The following is a 14,618-nucleotide window of genomic DNA, read 5'->3' on the forward strand; positions in this document are numbered from 1 at the left end:
AAAAAAAATATTATTTCCGAGTCCTTAACACTTTGATCAGGAATATATCTGTTTGAATCGTTTCGATTCATCCCTGATCTAATATATTCATCGATCTATGCGATGTTGGAAAAATTTATTTAAAAAAAGTATTTTGTAAATATTCATCGTTCATTTCCATTTTTGTTTTTATTATTAAACAACGTTTCAAAATACCGAGCGTGAATATCGACAATGCAAACACTCCATGTCTCTGTATTCTGTACCATATTGTATACATATACGTACACACACGGACACACGTATCTACACACCCTGTTAGTTTTGTACACAGCGTTCACTCGTCCGCCTTCTGTACTAGATGCTCGATGAATAATTATACCTTATAGGTCCTCTGTGTGTATTACGTACACCTGTCGTACTGTAACACGCGTGTCTCTCTCTCTCTCTCTCTCTCTCTCTCTCTCTCTCTCTCTCTCTCTCTCTCTCTCTCTCTCTCTTTGTTGTTACCTTGCTCTCACACAAATACACACATACATACGTACGAGCAGCACAAAACCGTTACCCCTAGAACGCTACAGACTCCCTTAAGTTTAGACGAGTAGATGAGCATCTTGCATCCGTAGAGCCGGAGTTGGGCCTCGTTTGGGTGAAAACATTTATCCGAAGAAAATTTCGATTGTATTCTCTGTAACTCGTAAGTTCACTGTAATCTGAATAACGACCCGACCAAGTTGACGTTGTCTCAGCAAAATGTCTGACCCAGTTTGTAGAATGTCTGGATAGAATCTGGTCTATCCGAACAAATGGCAAATACAGTCTAAACTGCAAATAGTATCTAAAAATTCTCGCTGGTCCTGTCGAAAAGATGGAAATGTGTATTTTATCGAAATTAGTAAACCAAATATAACTTGCTGTATTTTATTAATTAACGCCTGGTTCTCCGTAAAAGCAACGGTTCGTGTAGTCTTGTAACATAGTGGTTTCTCTACATATATGTATGTATAAGGATTTCTGTCCTGGCCGATAAATGTTTACCAAGTACTTCGTACTTGTCTGGGTACAATATTCCAGTTGGCTGGTACTATTATTTTGATAAAATTGGTTTTATCTGAACGAGACGAGCCCAACTCCGTGTATTAGAGACGACACTGAACGGCGATACTCGTGTCACCGTACGGTCGCCACGACGACATGACTGTGGTTAGCCTGTATGTATTCCTTTCTCCGTTTGTTTGCCCCTTCTAAGTACCATATTATTATCGCGTACACTATTTTCTGTACGAAAGACACATCGTCGGAGACACTTCAGGTAGGGAACGTGGCATTGATTCACCGAATCGCCGCAGCAACACGTCGGTAATCCGCCGAATTCGACTTTGAATAGCGGAAATGCGTGAATAATCCCGTAGATTCGACTCGAATAATAGGAACACGTCAATAGTCCGTCAAGTAGGTACGACTTGAAGAAAAAAACACATCGATAGTCCGTTGAATTTGACTTGAATAGTACGAACAGGTCCGATAGTCCGTCAACTACGAATTGAACAACACAAACACGCTAACAGTTCACCGAATTCGAATTAAGTAGGACGAACAGGTCAATAATCCGCCAACTACGAATTGAATATCAAGAACACATCGATAGTCCCTCGAATACAATTTGCCTCGACAGAGAACAGCTCGAAAAAGACGAATATATGTATATTTAAGCAAATCGATAACTCCAACAGGATTTCTTTTCCCGCGAGGAAAGGTTCGTGGAAAGAGAACGATTCTGTGTCAGGGGTATATACACCTTGGAAGGTAACGTTCTCGGTAAATGAACATTTTAAGGAAACGTTCAGGTGACTCGATAGAACGATCACTAGAATCATCAGCGTTCTTGTATTTTTTATTACTTCTGAATATAATTTTAAAATAATATTTTTTGTGTCTCCCAAACGTTCAAAAATGTACGAAAAATATTATATTGTGGATCTAATTGTTATCGAACAACAATTGCTCCCGCAGCCCTGCCCTAGAGCCCCAATCGCGGGTAATTATCGCGAGTCTACAGTAACAACCTCTTACCGAAAATAATCTCTCGGTATTCCAACGGTCGCGACGCGAAACGATTTCTCTCGGGTAGATTTTCAGATAGAACGTAATTTCTTCGGAAGGAAACAACGCCAAGCGTTTTCACGGGTGGTGCTTGCGTGATGCCTTGGCGAGTTTTATCGCCGGTACGATCAAATACTTTCATTAGCCGTGTAACCGTTTCCCGCGAGAAGTACAAATACGCGCCCGCCTCTCCGGTTCTTTCGTCAGGTCCCGTCGTCGGCAATTTGTTTCAATTACGCCGTGGCTCGAAGACAACCATCGATCCTCATGCCCCTCGCCCCTTCTTTCTCCATTTTTTACCCCCTTTCTCTCTCCCTCTCTCTCTCTCTCTCTCTCTCTCTCTCTCTCTCTCTCTCTCTCTCTCTCTCTCTCTCGGCCGAGCTCGCGTGTAATTAACTCGGGAAGTTTGCGTTTCGTCGAGGTTTAATTAAATTTATCGTGGGCCCGGTAAGCCGACTCTCCTCTCGATCCTCCGTCTCCTCGATTTACCAACGTCGATCGATCGATTCCCCCCTCCCCGAAATATTTCCGTCGTTTGTTATCTTACATTTGGAAACTGATGAACGTTACCTTTCATCTGGACAGAATCGATTTTCGAGGGTTCAGGAGTTCATTATTAACCCCTTCTTTTTTTCTATTTTATTTTTGCTTAATATACGGGATCGATGAAATGATTATTCGAACTCAATCTACAGATAATAATAGATGATAATAGATTTTTCATACTTACGGTTATGCGAAGGTCATACTGTTATAGGTCATTGGCCCAGGAACCTTCGAACACTCATCGATGATTTACTTCACATTCGTTTCTCGAATAGATGAAGATCGGTCCATTTGGCAGTCATATTTATGTCAGTTTATTCCTTCGTTCGTTCGGCCCATTAAGTTGGTTCGCGAAATGGGAAAGGTTCGTTTTTATGATTAATCGTGATCACAGTCGATCATTAGATGGTGGGGGGACGTACGTGTATCAGAGGGGCACTAACCAGGAGTCGATCCAAGGAAATCGGAACAACTAATTTTTAACCATCTCGAGCACCTTTAGGTTCTCGTTTAGTTCACTATAATGCATTTTCGATCAACGATCAAGCACGAATCATTCCGCTGAGTGGATTGTCGCGATCACTTCGAATAGTATCCGATTCGTTGTACCAATGAAACTCTGCGGCAATTTTCTGTAAGTCCGTATTATATTGAGTTTTTGCCATGTCTTTGAGATTATCTGTAGATGTTTCAGCGATTGTGGATAGAGGTGACCGAGTTGTAGACTTTTAATTAGAATATAAGAAATAATCTCTAGGTTCTGTAAATACGTCTCGAGAAATGATTCTACGATAATACTTCGAGTGATCGTGATATCTAACGGGTGTTCAACAATTACAAATCCAGCAAAGAATGCTTAACCGAACTGAATTGAAAAATCGAATGTGCTATACGATTTTGGTTTCGAAATTGAATCGTTTTTTCTTTCCTTTTGTATTTTTTTTTTTTTTTTTTTTTTTTTTTTTTTTTTTTTTTTTTTTTTTTTTTTTTTTTTTTTTTTTTTTTTTTTTTTTTTTTTTTTTTTTTTTTTTTTTTTTTTTTTTTTTTTTTTTTTTTTTTACAATTTTACGTTCATGTTCGTGGATTCAGTATTCGAGAAATCCTCTCATTCTCATGCACATTTCATTATTATCGTTCTGATACTTCATCCAGTGGAACATGAACGTACTACGAACATCGTCGTTATTTTCATGGTCGAAATCGAGACAGGATCGATTCCTCGATTTATTTATCGACCTGCGTTACTCGAACAGATTCTCTCGACAATTATAAAGTACACTCTGTAACTGTATTAAACACTGCAGATCCATTCAGCGATCCCTTTCAACCGATCATCGATCGATCGATCATAAAGATCTCTTTTCGCTTCATTCATGATTCGCCGAGGGAACTCGTAGCCAGCGTTCTCTCGCCGGTCGATGATCTATCAACAAGATCTTAATCTAATAATCCCGTTTTCTACAAATTTTAAAACAATCTTAGTCTCGACATTCGACAATAATAGACAGTTTGAAGATCCTTTTCAATCGATGAACCGTCCAGCGAATTGAAAAAAAAGATCGATAAGAGAAACACCGGTATCCCATAGATCTCGAAACATTTCGAGAGTTTTCCCTAGAATCTCCCTAGGGTTCTTCCCCGTAAGAATTACATCAAAAATAAATTAAATTAATGAATCGAACGGGGAGGAGAACTAATAAACCTCGCCGTTCACGTAACCCTTTTGGACAGTGGACAAATGGCGATCGAACACTAGAGTTCATCCTTCTAATTACCAAATCTCAAAACTCATCGAATCCTATATGAATCTCAGTGTAATGGAGACTCGATCGAGAATTTATCCTCGATTCGGTCTTATTATTTGTACATGTGTATAAATAAAAACGAAGGCTGACAACAAGAATAAAAAAAATGAAAAAAAAAAAAAAAGGAGTATTAATCCTCTGGAATAGATTCGATTTTTTCCCGGCCGAGAGAACGCGAGCCAACGATCAGTCGTTCTCTCTATCTGTCCGTCTATACTGTCTCTTTCTTTCTCTATCTCTATCTCTCTATCTCATACATATTCACAGACAAAAAGTGTAATTAATACACATGCAAACACAAACAAAAATGATGTTGAAGAACTCTATGACTGATTTTTTTGACAAGGTTACCACATCCCTGCACGCGAAGTGGGTCGGAGGTGCAAGGAACACCCCCAAAAATATCTTTGAATCGTTCGACGATCCTGAACGAAAGAAGATGCGTCTTTGACCGATTTTGTAGCCGCGGCGCTTGCACACGACGACACACACGATACAAACTGACTTATACATACGCCCCGGAATATATATTAATTTTTGTTTCTTTTTTTCGGAGGGGGACGGTATGTTCGTCGGAGGTTCCCAATTCAGTTATAGTAACAGCGAAACGTTGCCTCTCTGTAAGCGCGCTATTTGAATCTGTGACGATACCATAGAGAGCAACAGACTTAAATCCTAAATTTGCAGCGATAAGTTCAAACGTGAATGCTCTGGTTTCCTTCGTTATTTGGTTTAGTGACTATCGGAATTTTAATCAGAAATAAATAGATTATTCTAGTGTTCCCTCTCTATAGAAATCAGAACTGGCGAAATTATAGAGGCCATTTTGGATACGATTCATTTGGATTCTGTCATCGGTCGTTCATCGATGTTCTCACGTCCGAGACGAATTAACCAAGCGATTACGAAGGAGACTGACGAAGCGTGTTCATAGGGAGGGAATACTCTAATCGAGGACAGGCTGTTAAAGATCGTTTTTAACCCAATCCTTATTTTCAATTCTCATTGTTAGTGTTTTTACTATTTATTATCAATTAACGAATATGATAAATATTCACGATGACCAATTTACGAAGGCAAGATTACACAAAAGACACGACTTATTATTTAAAAAAAAAAAGTGTAAATATTTTTTTAACGATTGTCGAATAGAAAACCTCCGCACGAAACAATCGTTCCCCAACGCTGACAATTTGCATGGCTGCGCTTTCCGCCTTCCTCGCTTCTTTATTTCATTTCTCGCCTGGTTCTCGCCTGGTTCTCGCCTGGTTCTCGGCTGTGTCTATCCGCGTTCTGCTCGAATTTCTTGCCCGACTGACGGGTCACTTGGGAATGCGCAGATACAACAGTCTTGTAGACACACGGGCTGTAGCATGTGTCGAGAAGGGCCGCTTCACCAATGAACATCTTTCCTGCGCCATTCTTGGAAGCGATTTCCGCGTCGTGAAATCAACAGTGGTGATATCTGTGAACTTTGGAGTAGTTTGAAAGCATCCTAAAATCATATACTGGGTGATTAAAAAGAGGGTCCTCAGATTTTAGTATCGCGTATGCTCGTGTCTATCCATTTTGGGGTATCTTGAAAACATCTTGAAATTACATACAGGGTGTTTCAGTGAGTACTATAAGCCTCCTAAAATCTTACATGTACAAAAAATGTTTTTATTTTCCCTTTTATTTAACAGCTCAAAGATATGTAACCCCTTAAACAGAGCCCCAGAGTTCACGGACTAGCCTCTCGACGCGACGAAAGTCCCAAAATGGTTGGATTACACGACAAGAATACACAACACAGTGTTGCGTAATACGGGTTCTCCGTGGCGCGTGTTCACCCCCGAAAATGTACACGGTTATTACACCTAGGGGAGGAATTCCGTATTTATACCATCGTCGGAACCGAGTGCCCTCCATCCTGGTTTTTCCGTGCGCGGTGAATTATTCAGTTGGGTATCCCCTTTAAGGGAACGACGAACCCAGTCCTGCGGGGGGCTGTCACGATGATAATGAACCGGTAATTTAATTTTTCCATCACGTGGAAGTGTCTTTTCGTGACCGGTATAACCGTTCACTTCGATCCCACCCCCTGTGCCTTAATATCTTTGATGGAACGGCCATCTCTACGGTCACGTGACCTCGCGCGGGAAATTCGAAATGAATTTTCGATGAGGGGCGTAGGAAAATGGTTTTCGACCCAACGTTAAGTTCCATCAACGATATCACGTGCACCAACATCGATTTTAACGGACGGATCAAGAGCACTCGGTCCCGCCTCCCGCCCGTCGAACGATCGATCGATACCAGAGTGTCGAATACATTTACACATAGTTTTCTTCAGTCGAAACACACGATACACATCTTTAACACAGAGAAAAATCAACCAGACCAAGGTGATTTCGTGTGAAACAGAGGACTTAAAGCAGCCTCTGGGTGTTATCGATCGCGATTCTCTATCCGCACCTCGTCTACACGATTTCCTATGTACCTATAATATATAAAATACGATGCCGAATTAGCAACACGCAATCGCACGCCGCTCAGCATGCCGTTTAACAATGTTTTTCTTTTGTGAACCGTTTACGACGCTTCTGGCACGGAACGAAGCCGAGCTCTCGAGAGGAGCCATCAGAAGGTAAAGAAAAGGACCAATATTTCTCCTGGCACCTGACATATATGTATATGTATATGTGTATTATATGTATACACGATATATACATCATCTTGAGAGCATCGGCAGAGTCGCTCGGATTGATTGATCACGATTCTGTGTCTCGCATGCAAAGAACACCAATGCACTATAATATAGAGTATAGAGTGTTCCTAATGTCCGAACCAAGGGAATTCTCCTCTCTCTCTCTCTCTCTCTGTTCTACTCTGTCTATTCTGTCCTTAAATCCTTTTTACTTCTCTCTGTCTATACGACTATTCTCTCTCTTGATCTCTGACTCTCTAGCTCTCTATCTCTCTGTATCTCTCTGTATCTCTCTGTATCTATCTGTATCTCTCTGTATCTCTGTTCTGTGTATCACGGCGCATCTCCTCGATCCACATCCTGTCAATGGGGAACGTGTCTGGATTCCGTCCAGATTGAAATTCTTCCCTACCTTTTCTTCCTCTGACGATCTCATAGAGGAGAACGCGGATTTTTCGGGAATATTATTTTAGGGAGAAACCTTGGCGTCTTCTGGATTGGTGATTTCTTTGTTCTTCTTTCTTTTTTCTTACTGGCCTGTTGAATTCTTATCAGGAAGAAAGGTTGACTATTTCAGATTGTAATTAGAGTCAGTTTAATTTGTCGATCGGGTATAAGGGTTACCACGAGTAATTTAATTGTATTTGTACAATATGCTCTAGGGTGGAGGGTTTTAATGGTGATTATTGAAAGTGTAATATCGTGTAGTATACATTGGAAATTAAGGACTGATAGAGGGTTTGATTAGGTAAACGGGGTGATTAAGTTTATTCCGAAGGCGCCAGGATTTCCTACCACCTGCAGCGTCTCCCGAGAGCGTGTTTCCTTTTGCTTCTTTTCCATCATCCCCAAAACGTGACGTTTGCCACGCTTCGACTCGCCGGCATTTCGCTTCGTAATCAGAATCCTCAGATTCCAGAAAGAAGGCGAAAAGGGTCGAACCGTGGAAAACATGGTCTTTCTATCCTATGGTTCGTTATTCTCCTATTGTACTCCGAACTTCGTTCCAATTTCGTCGTGAGAGAGTTCGTGTGTTCACCCATTTTCCGTGAGAGAACTTTGAAGAACCGCCTGAAGGACTCACGCTGATCGTGTTTCACCTGTTAACCAGGGAGGACGAGTTAACTCGTCGTGTCTGTATGACACTATACAGACTGTCCTAAAATAGGCGTATAACCGTATGTCCCCATGCTATATCCATCACCCAATCCAGCGTGCGCCAGAAAACAAAACGAAACTTCACCTCTATCTCTAACTATCTATCTATCTATCTATCTATCTATCTATCTATCTATCTATCTATCTATCTATCTATCTATCTATCTATCTATCTATCTATCTATCTATCTATCTATCTATCTATCTAGTTTGTCTGTCTGAAACCACACATATTGCCTATAAACGAACACGCCCGTTGTATTATCTCACCGTGTCGACTCACTGAAACAAACGAACGCTCTGTGCGTGCTCCAGGTCGGAGCACGAAGAAGGGCGACGGCTCACAGGTGAAGGAATCGACCGACAGCAGCACAACGATCGAGGACGATGACGTTAAAGGTAGGACAAAAACCCAGCAAGCTCCTCTCTCTCACACTCACTCTATAGATTCTTCTTTCTAGCATCCTATATTCGCGCGTCTCTACGATTCGTCCCCGTATTCTAGAGGGACTATTTATAAGGATCACTTTCTGTAATAAAGCGGCGTTTATAATAGGCAACTTTTGATCGACTTGCGGTTGTTCGACTAAACGACTTACACCATAGAAGGCTTCGTCGTTCAATTTTTTTTATCGGTTAAGATGGTTAATAATGTGCTGCGTAAAACGGTTGTACGTGTAACGTCAGAAATTGCAATGAGTTTGTTAGGCGAGTTGACAAAAAGCGTTAGTGGAAAAATTAACAGAAAAAACGTCGTTTGTATGTTAGAGTAGAGTGTATTAATAAGCGACGGTAAATTGTCCGTATGGACTTAATTTTGTCGTTTACATCAGCGACGGTTAATCTTTCTAAATCCATTTCTTTTATTATTAATTTCATTGCGGTTTTTTTTTTAAATTTAAATTCTTGCACGTATCGTGTGTACTGTTCCATGGACAGTACTGTCGTTGATAGAAGTCTATAAATTTATTTATATCCTGTGAATTCCAATTTAATTTAGACATTTTCGTCCGTCTCGGCGCGATGTCATGAACGCAAGTCTACGAACGTCCTGTTTCAATCGTCTGTCACCTATGTACGATTTTACGTTGTTTACACGGTCAAGTACGGTTGAATCGACCAGCTCGTTCGACCAAAGATAGACCAACGGGTAACTTTTAGTTGAACGACTCCAAGTCGATCGATTAGGTCGGCCGACCAAAAGTTTATAGGCTGCCGACCTAGTGTAAACGCCGCTTAAACGAAGAGATCGCTCAAGAATGTGCAATTAATGTCCCTTATGTACGTTGTTTATTTTCTTTGTTTTTAAGGTGTCATTCTACTTTGATGGTAAAGATATCCTAAGGGATTATGAAGATGCATGCGATTACATATACTAAGTACCTATTTGTATTACCGAGGGAAAAATCCTTAAAGATAACATTAACAAAGTGGAATGACCCCTTAAAGGTTCGACAACCCCCAGAATCACGAACTTTGAGCTCTGGCTGCACCGAGAAGTGGTGCGTTTTGGCGGTCGCTTGCTTTCGTCGCGACTCGATTCTCGTAATACATGCGATTCTCTACGGGAATTGAACAGAACTCGAGTTTATTGTTAATCTGTAAATATTGAATATTTTATTGAAACATTGATGTGTTTGTGTAGTGTTCCTGAGAAGTATACCAATCCTCCCAAGTGTTACCTGTATTGTAATATTTTCTATTGAAAATCACACATATTATACAAAACTTGATTACCCTTTATTTTCTTTTAGTAGAATCAACGAACCTGTGATACTATATGTATACATATACATATACATATACATATAGACCAAAGGGTATAAAGGTCAAGGTACATCCCTAGGCTGCTGCAGCACCTAACCTTAACGCATAGACTCTGTGTATTAATAGAAGCCCTCTTTAAACGGTGCTCTCGTTGCCCGATCAAGTATTCACGCTTAACTTGATTATAATTCATTTAAACGTTTTCTGATACAACTAATAGATAATGAGTTATTTTCAATAGTAATTCTTATTGACTAATTCTGTATATTCGTCCAAGCGTGTGCCCATCGAGACGGCATACGGCAGACGGCGGTTCACCGAGTCGCGCGAGTTCTGCTCAAGCCCCGAAGTTATCGGTCAGGAAATAACGTCGCGAAGGCACATCGAGCAAAACGCCTGCGATTCGATACGAACTTGGCCCGTGCAGCAGGATAGGCAAATTCGAACCGAAATGCCGGCTTGTGTTCGGTGTGCTCGACGGATGTTTCGCGCGTGTACACGCGACGAAATCGAGCTATCCGTAGGCTCGTTAATTGTTCGTGTTCCCGAATGGGTATGCACTAATGGATCGAAACGCGAGACTTTACTCTCGCCAGGCTTGTAACTGAATTTCCGTGGTCGACGTGGTCCTGGGGTTCCATCGGTTCATGGTTATTTAAAATCAAGTTCATCATAAAAATAATAACGTGTATACACTTGAACCGGACATACCGTATTCAATTTGTTTTTCCGGTTTACCATCAGGGCCACGTCGAATAACGATTCAGTCCAAGTCGACACCTATCGATGAAATCCCATGAATGCATCGTAACTTAAATATTTTACACCCCTTTCATCCCCAACCCTAATCGATGAATCGTAATCGATCGACCATCGACAGAGATGATCGAACAACAGAGAAGTCATTTCTCCACACTTCTAGATCGATCGACACGACGAGTAAATCCTTTCCAAGTTTGTTTCACGTGTAGAGGTCGAGGATGGCCCTTCGTCGTCGGTTCCTTTTCGACGCTTAACGGATGCAACGAGCAAAAGACTTGCGCGGGCATACCGGCCTATTATTAGCGGGATAGTATTGCTGGGCTCACGTGCAAATCGATCGTTGGACAATAGCTCGAGTAGCTAAGTATCCTCTTCTCCGCGTTGCTTTTGCCCCACCCCCCTTGAACCTATCGTCCTCTCTGGCCACGATCCGCATTATACATAACTTGCGTACACACCTGTGTGTCCCGTTATTATCAGTATACGTATACAGGTTGTTGCTGGATCACCAGCGGTTAAAATGTAACCATAATGTATCGCATAAAAATCTGCAGTCTAGTCTAATCACCAATTAGATTATCGAAAATCCAATTTTCGACTGCCCCGTCAAACTTTGTTCTCTCGGTAAAAATGATATTACTAAGATGAAATTACGTCTTCCTTATTGCAACGCAATCGCATCGACTGCATTTACGTCCGAAAAACACGCGAAATCCTTTACGCACACGTGCAGTGCGACTTGCGGGACAAGTGGTGGCACGAATTCGTTTCTACTAGGGCTGGGACTACTAATTCACTAATTTCACGTAAATCATCACAAGCTGATCAGACAGAATCGATCCGAGTTAAGGGTGGTTCCGTCTTCGGAAGCATATCTTTTTTCCCCTGAAACGCCGCGAACGTGCAATCCGCGTTATCCCTGGCATGCATGCGACCAAACTCTGTCCCTGTCCTCCCTCTGGTTGGTACACCGAAAACACAGACCCGACACTGGGTTTCGCGTTCAGCTTTCAACGACTCGGACACTTTATCATGGGCACAGGGGGTGGGGGCGTGAATTGATTCTCGAGGCCCGCCAGACACGAGTACACTCGAGCAGAAAACGGCAATACTACACACAGAGCACTAAAACAATCGAGGAGCCGCTACCGAATGTTGGCTACCCTTGTTTACGACCAGATGCAAATTGAATCGCGGGGAAACGGATTTAAATTACGCGTTATTATTGTTATCGTTATCGCTGCGATCGACGGTTTAGATCGTTCGAGAAACCGGAGATTGCGGATGATCCTCGCGTGGAGGACGGTCGAAACGTGTCGTTAAATTTTGTAGATCGGTTGAGCAACGATCATACTCGTTAATGTTTATATCGAACATTATTATTTATTGGTATTGGTAGCAGTAGTTACGATCGGGTCGGGTAAGGGGTTCAAGACTTCGAGACATTGTGACAATTGTCGTGTAAGGAATGAGTGAATCGTTTTTAGGAGTTTGTTGGTTTTCTGGATTAACATGATTTGTTGGTGGAAGATGAATATAGTATTATCGATAATGTTTAAAAAAGGATTAAATCGATGTCTCGTCGATTTTGTGTGTATGTATGGAGTAGTATGAATAAAATATTCCCCAACAATACTATTGCACTGTAGGTGCAAATTAATAGGTTTCTCCTTGTAGTGTGAAATTTCTCGACTACTATTTATTATTATCGTGTAATATTGAAATATTACAATATTACAATATTACAATTTTTCAATGTTTAAATATTTTCATATTTAATAATGTTGGAGTAAATTCAGAAAGTAAATTGCCTTACTGATCCATGATAGAATCGTTGCTTCAGCCTCACCTATAGCAAATTTGCGACACGTTTCCTTCAAACATTCGAAAGGAAACCTTAAACATTCCAACGATTCTAAGTCATTCAATCAATCGACAGAAGTCAATTCTTAATTCTTCGAATTAAGATTCGTCTACCCACTGATACAGTCACCAAGAAACGATCTCAGCGCTCACACGCTCGCAATTCAATCCATTTCACGCCACACACACACACACACACACACACACACACACACACACACATACGTATATGTTCCACGCTTGATCACACAGCTAGACTGCAGCTGAATACTATGATAATAATTATGTACGTAGAGCAGCTATGGCAAGGGACATCAAGGAAACGTTGACTTCCGTACCGATGCTCACAAATCCATAACACGTAGCCTTAAACGTAATCCACGCTGGTGCTCGAAGCTTTCGAGCAACCTTCAACCTTTCATCCTCGAACATACTTAATTAACTTCCACTTTTTGTACATACTACATAATACCAAAGAGACCAATCAACATCGAATGAAGATCGTTAAATTACGCATCTAGTGGAATTTTCGTGAATTCTTCAGTTTTTTCTTTTTTGTTTTTCGTCTTGTTTAGAGGGGAAATGTCGTCAGTAATACGTGCTTAAATTCATCAGCCGCGCCAGACCGCGGTAGTATTAATCGGCGGTTAATCGGACAGTCGCAGTTTAATTAACAGTTTTGGCAGCGAGAATTGGCGAGAATTTAATCGCGAACGAATCTATCCTCGCGGGATTACAAAGGATTCCAGTCGAGCCATTTCATTTCGAGATGATTCGAATGAATCCACATCAACGTCGATTGAAATTTTTCTTTTCGGCCGGTAAGCCTCGAGCAGAATTACGCGATAAATCTTTCGACGGGAAATATCGATCGTCGTACTGCCACGTTACATAAATTACAGAATTCTTGTATTTAATTAGACCATTGATTGTGGAATGTAAAAGAACATAGATGTAATTACGTACTTTATACAATTATAATTTGCAAAGAGAATTGTATGTCGATGCATCATCCTCAAGACTACTCGAGCAAGGTGTTAAATTTCAATCGCTATTTTCGGAAACATCCTATACACTGTATTGTGTTAACTGTCATTTCCAGTATAAATTAACGGTCGTAAAGGCTTTTTACCAGTTCTCCTCGAAATACCCGTGACAATACGAAGACTCTCGAAATCACCGGGACTACTTTCTTTCTGTTTGTCTTCCCCTCGAATTGGTGAACAAAAACCAACGACGGCCACCACCGTCTCTCTCTATTTCTCTCTCTCTCTCTCTCTCTCTCTCTCTCTCTCTCTCTCTCTCGGTCGTCTCGTGCGCAACGCTACACTCCGCGTAACTAGTATGCAATTAGCGGGGGCGCAACGGGGAAGTAACCGGTTGCTGCGAACCCGGATAATGGAGTAGCGAAATTGCAGCGAAAGTTCGCGGGGGAAAATCGTTAAACCTGGAGGCCGAACAGTCACGATTGCGACCGAATGAAAATTCTTTCAGTATTTTCTACCAGAGAGTACTGTACGGTATATGCTTCGAGTACTATACTACTATAAGAACTTTGGTATAGTCTATATCTCGAGTACTGTAGGTAATACTACGGAGACTATAGTATAATCTCTATCTCGTGTACTATAGTAGTGTAGAGAATACTTTAACCCTTGCGTTCGTACTGCCAGGTTAGGAATGACACCTCCGTAAGCACAGTTGTCCAATTGTTTGTACATCGACGAAGCTAATATTTCGAGATATTCCCGTGGGTCAAGATTAACCCAGTCGTAGTCTTTAACGATCTATACATCCGAGTATTAACAAACAGTATTTGTTGCTGAAAATATTGTAGGATCATTGGATCGTTCGAAGTCAATCGGAAGACTCCCGGCCTCCGGGATTGACGTCCCTCGTACTTACGCGAGTATCCACGCGGTTTTTTCTCACGTCTGTTTCTCATC

General features: G+C 41.3%; 1 protein-coding gene across 8 annotated transcripts in view; it reads left to right on the forward strand.

Moving 5' to 3' along the window:
• LOC107187282 (calcium/calmodulin-dependent protein kinase type II alpha chain) overlaps positions 1–14,618 on the forward strand; it is a 100,263-nt gene that overhangs the window by 59,030 nt on the left and 26,615 nt on the right. For 6 of the 8 annotated variants that reach the window (XM_015575318.1, XM_015575319.1, XM_015575326.1 and 3 more), the window contains exon 11: positions 8,596–8,679. The exons of the other annotated variants lie outside the window; for them this stretch is intronic. In XM_015575318.1, coding sequence (XP_015430804.1) covers positions 8,596–8,679 — 84 coding nt within the window. The remainder of the gene's footprint in view (positions 1–8,595; positions 8,680–14,618) is intronic. 8 annotated transcript variants of the gene reach the window in all.

This window comes from Dufourea novaeangliae, unplaced genomic scaffold (genome assembly GCF_001272555.1).
Source record: "Dufourea novaeangliae isolate 0120121106 unplaced genomic scaffold, ASM127255v1 scaffold99, whole genome shotgun sequence".
Classification (NCBI taxonomy): Eukaryota; Metazoa; Arthropoda; class Insecta; order Hymenoptera; family Halictidae; genus Dufourea; species Dufourea novaeangliae.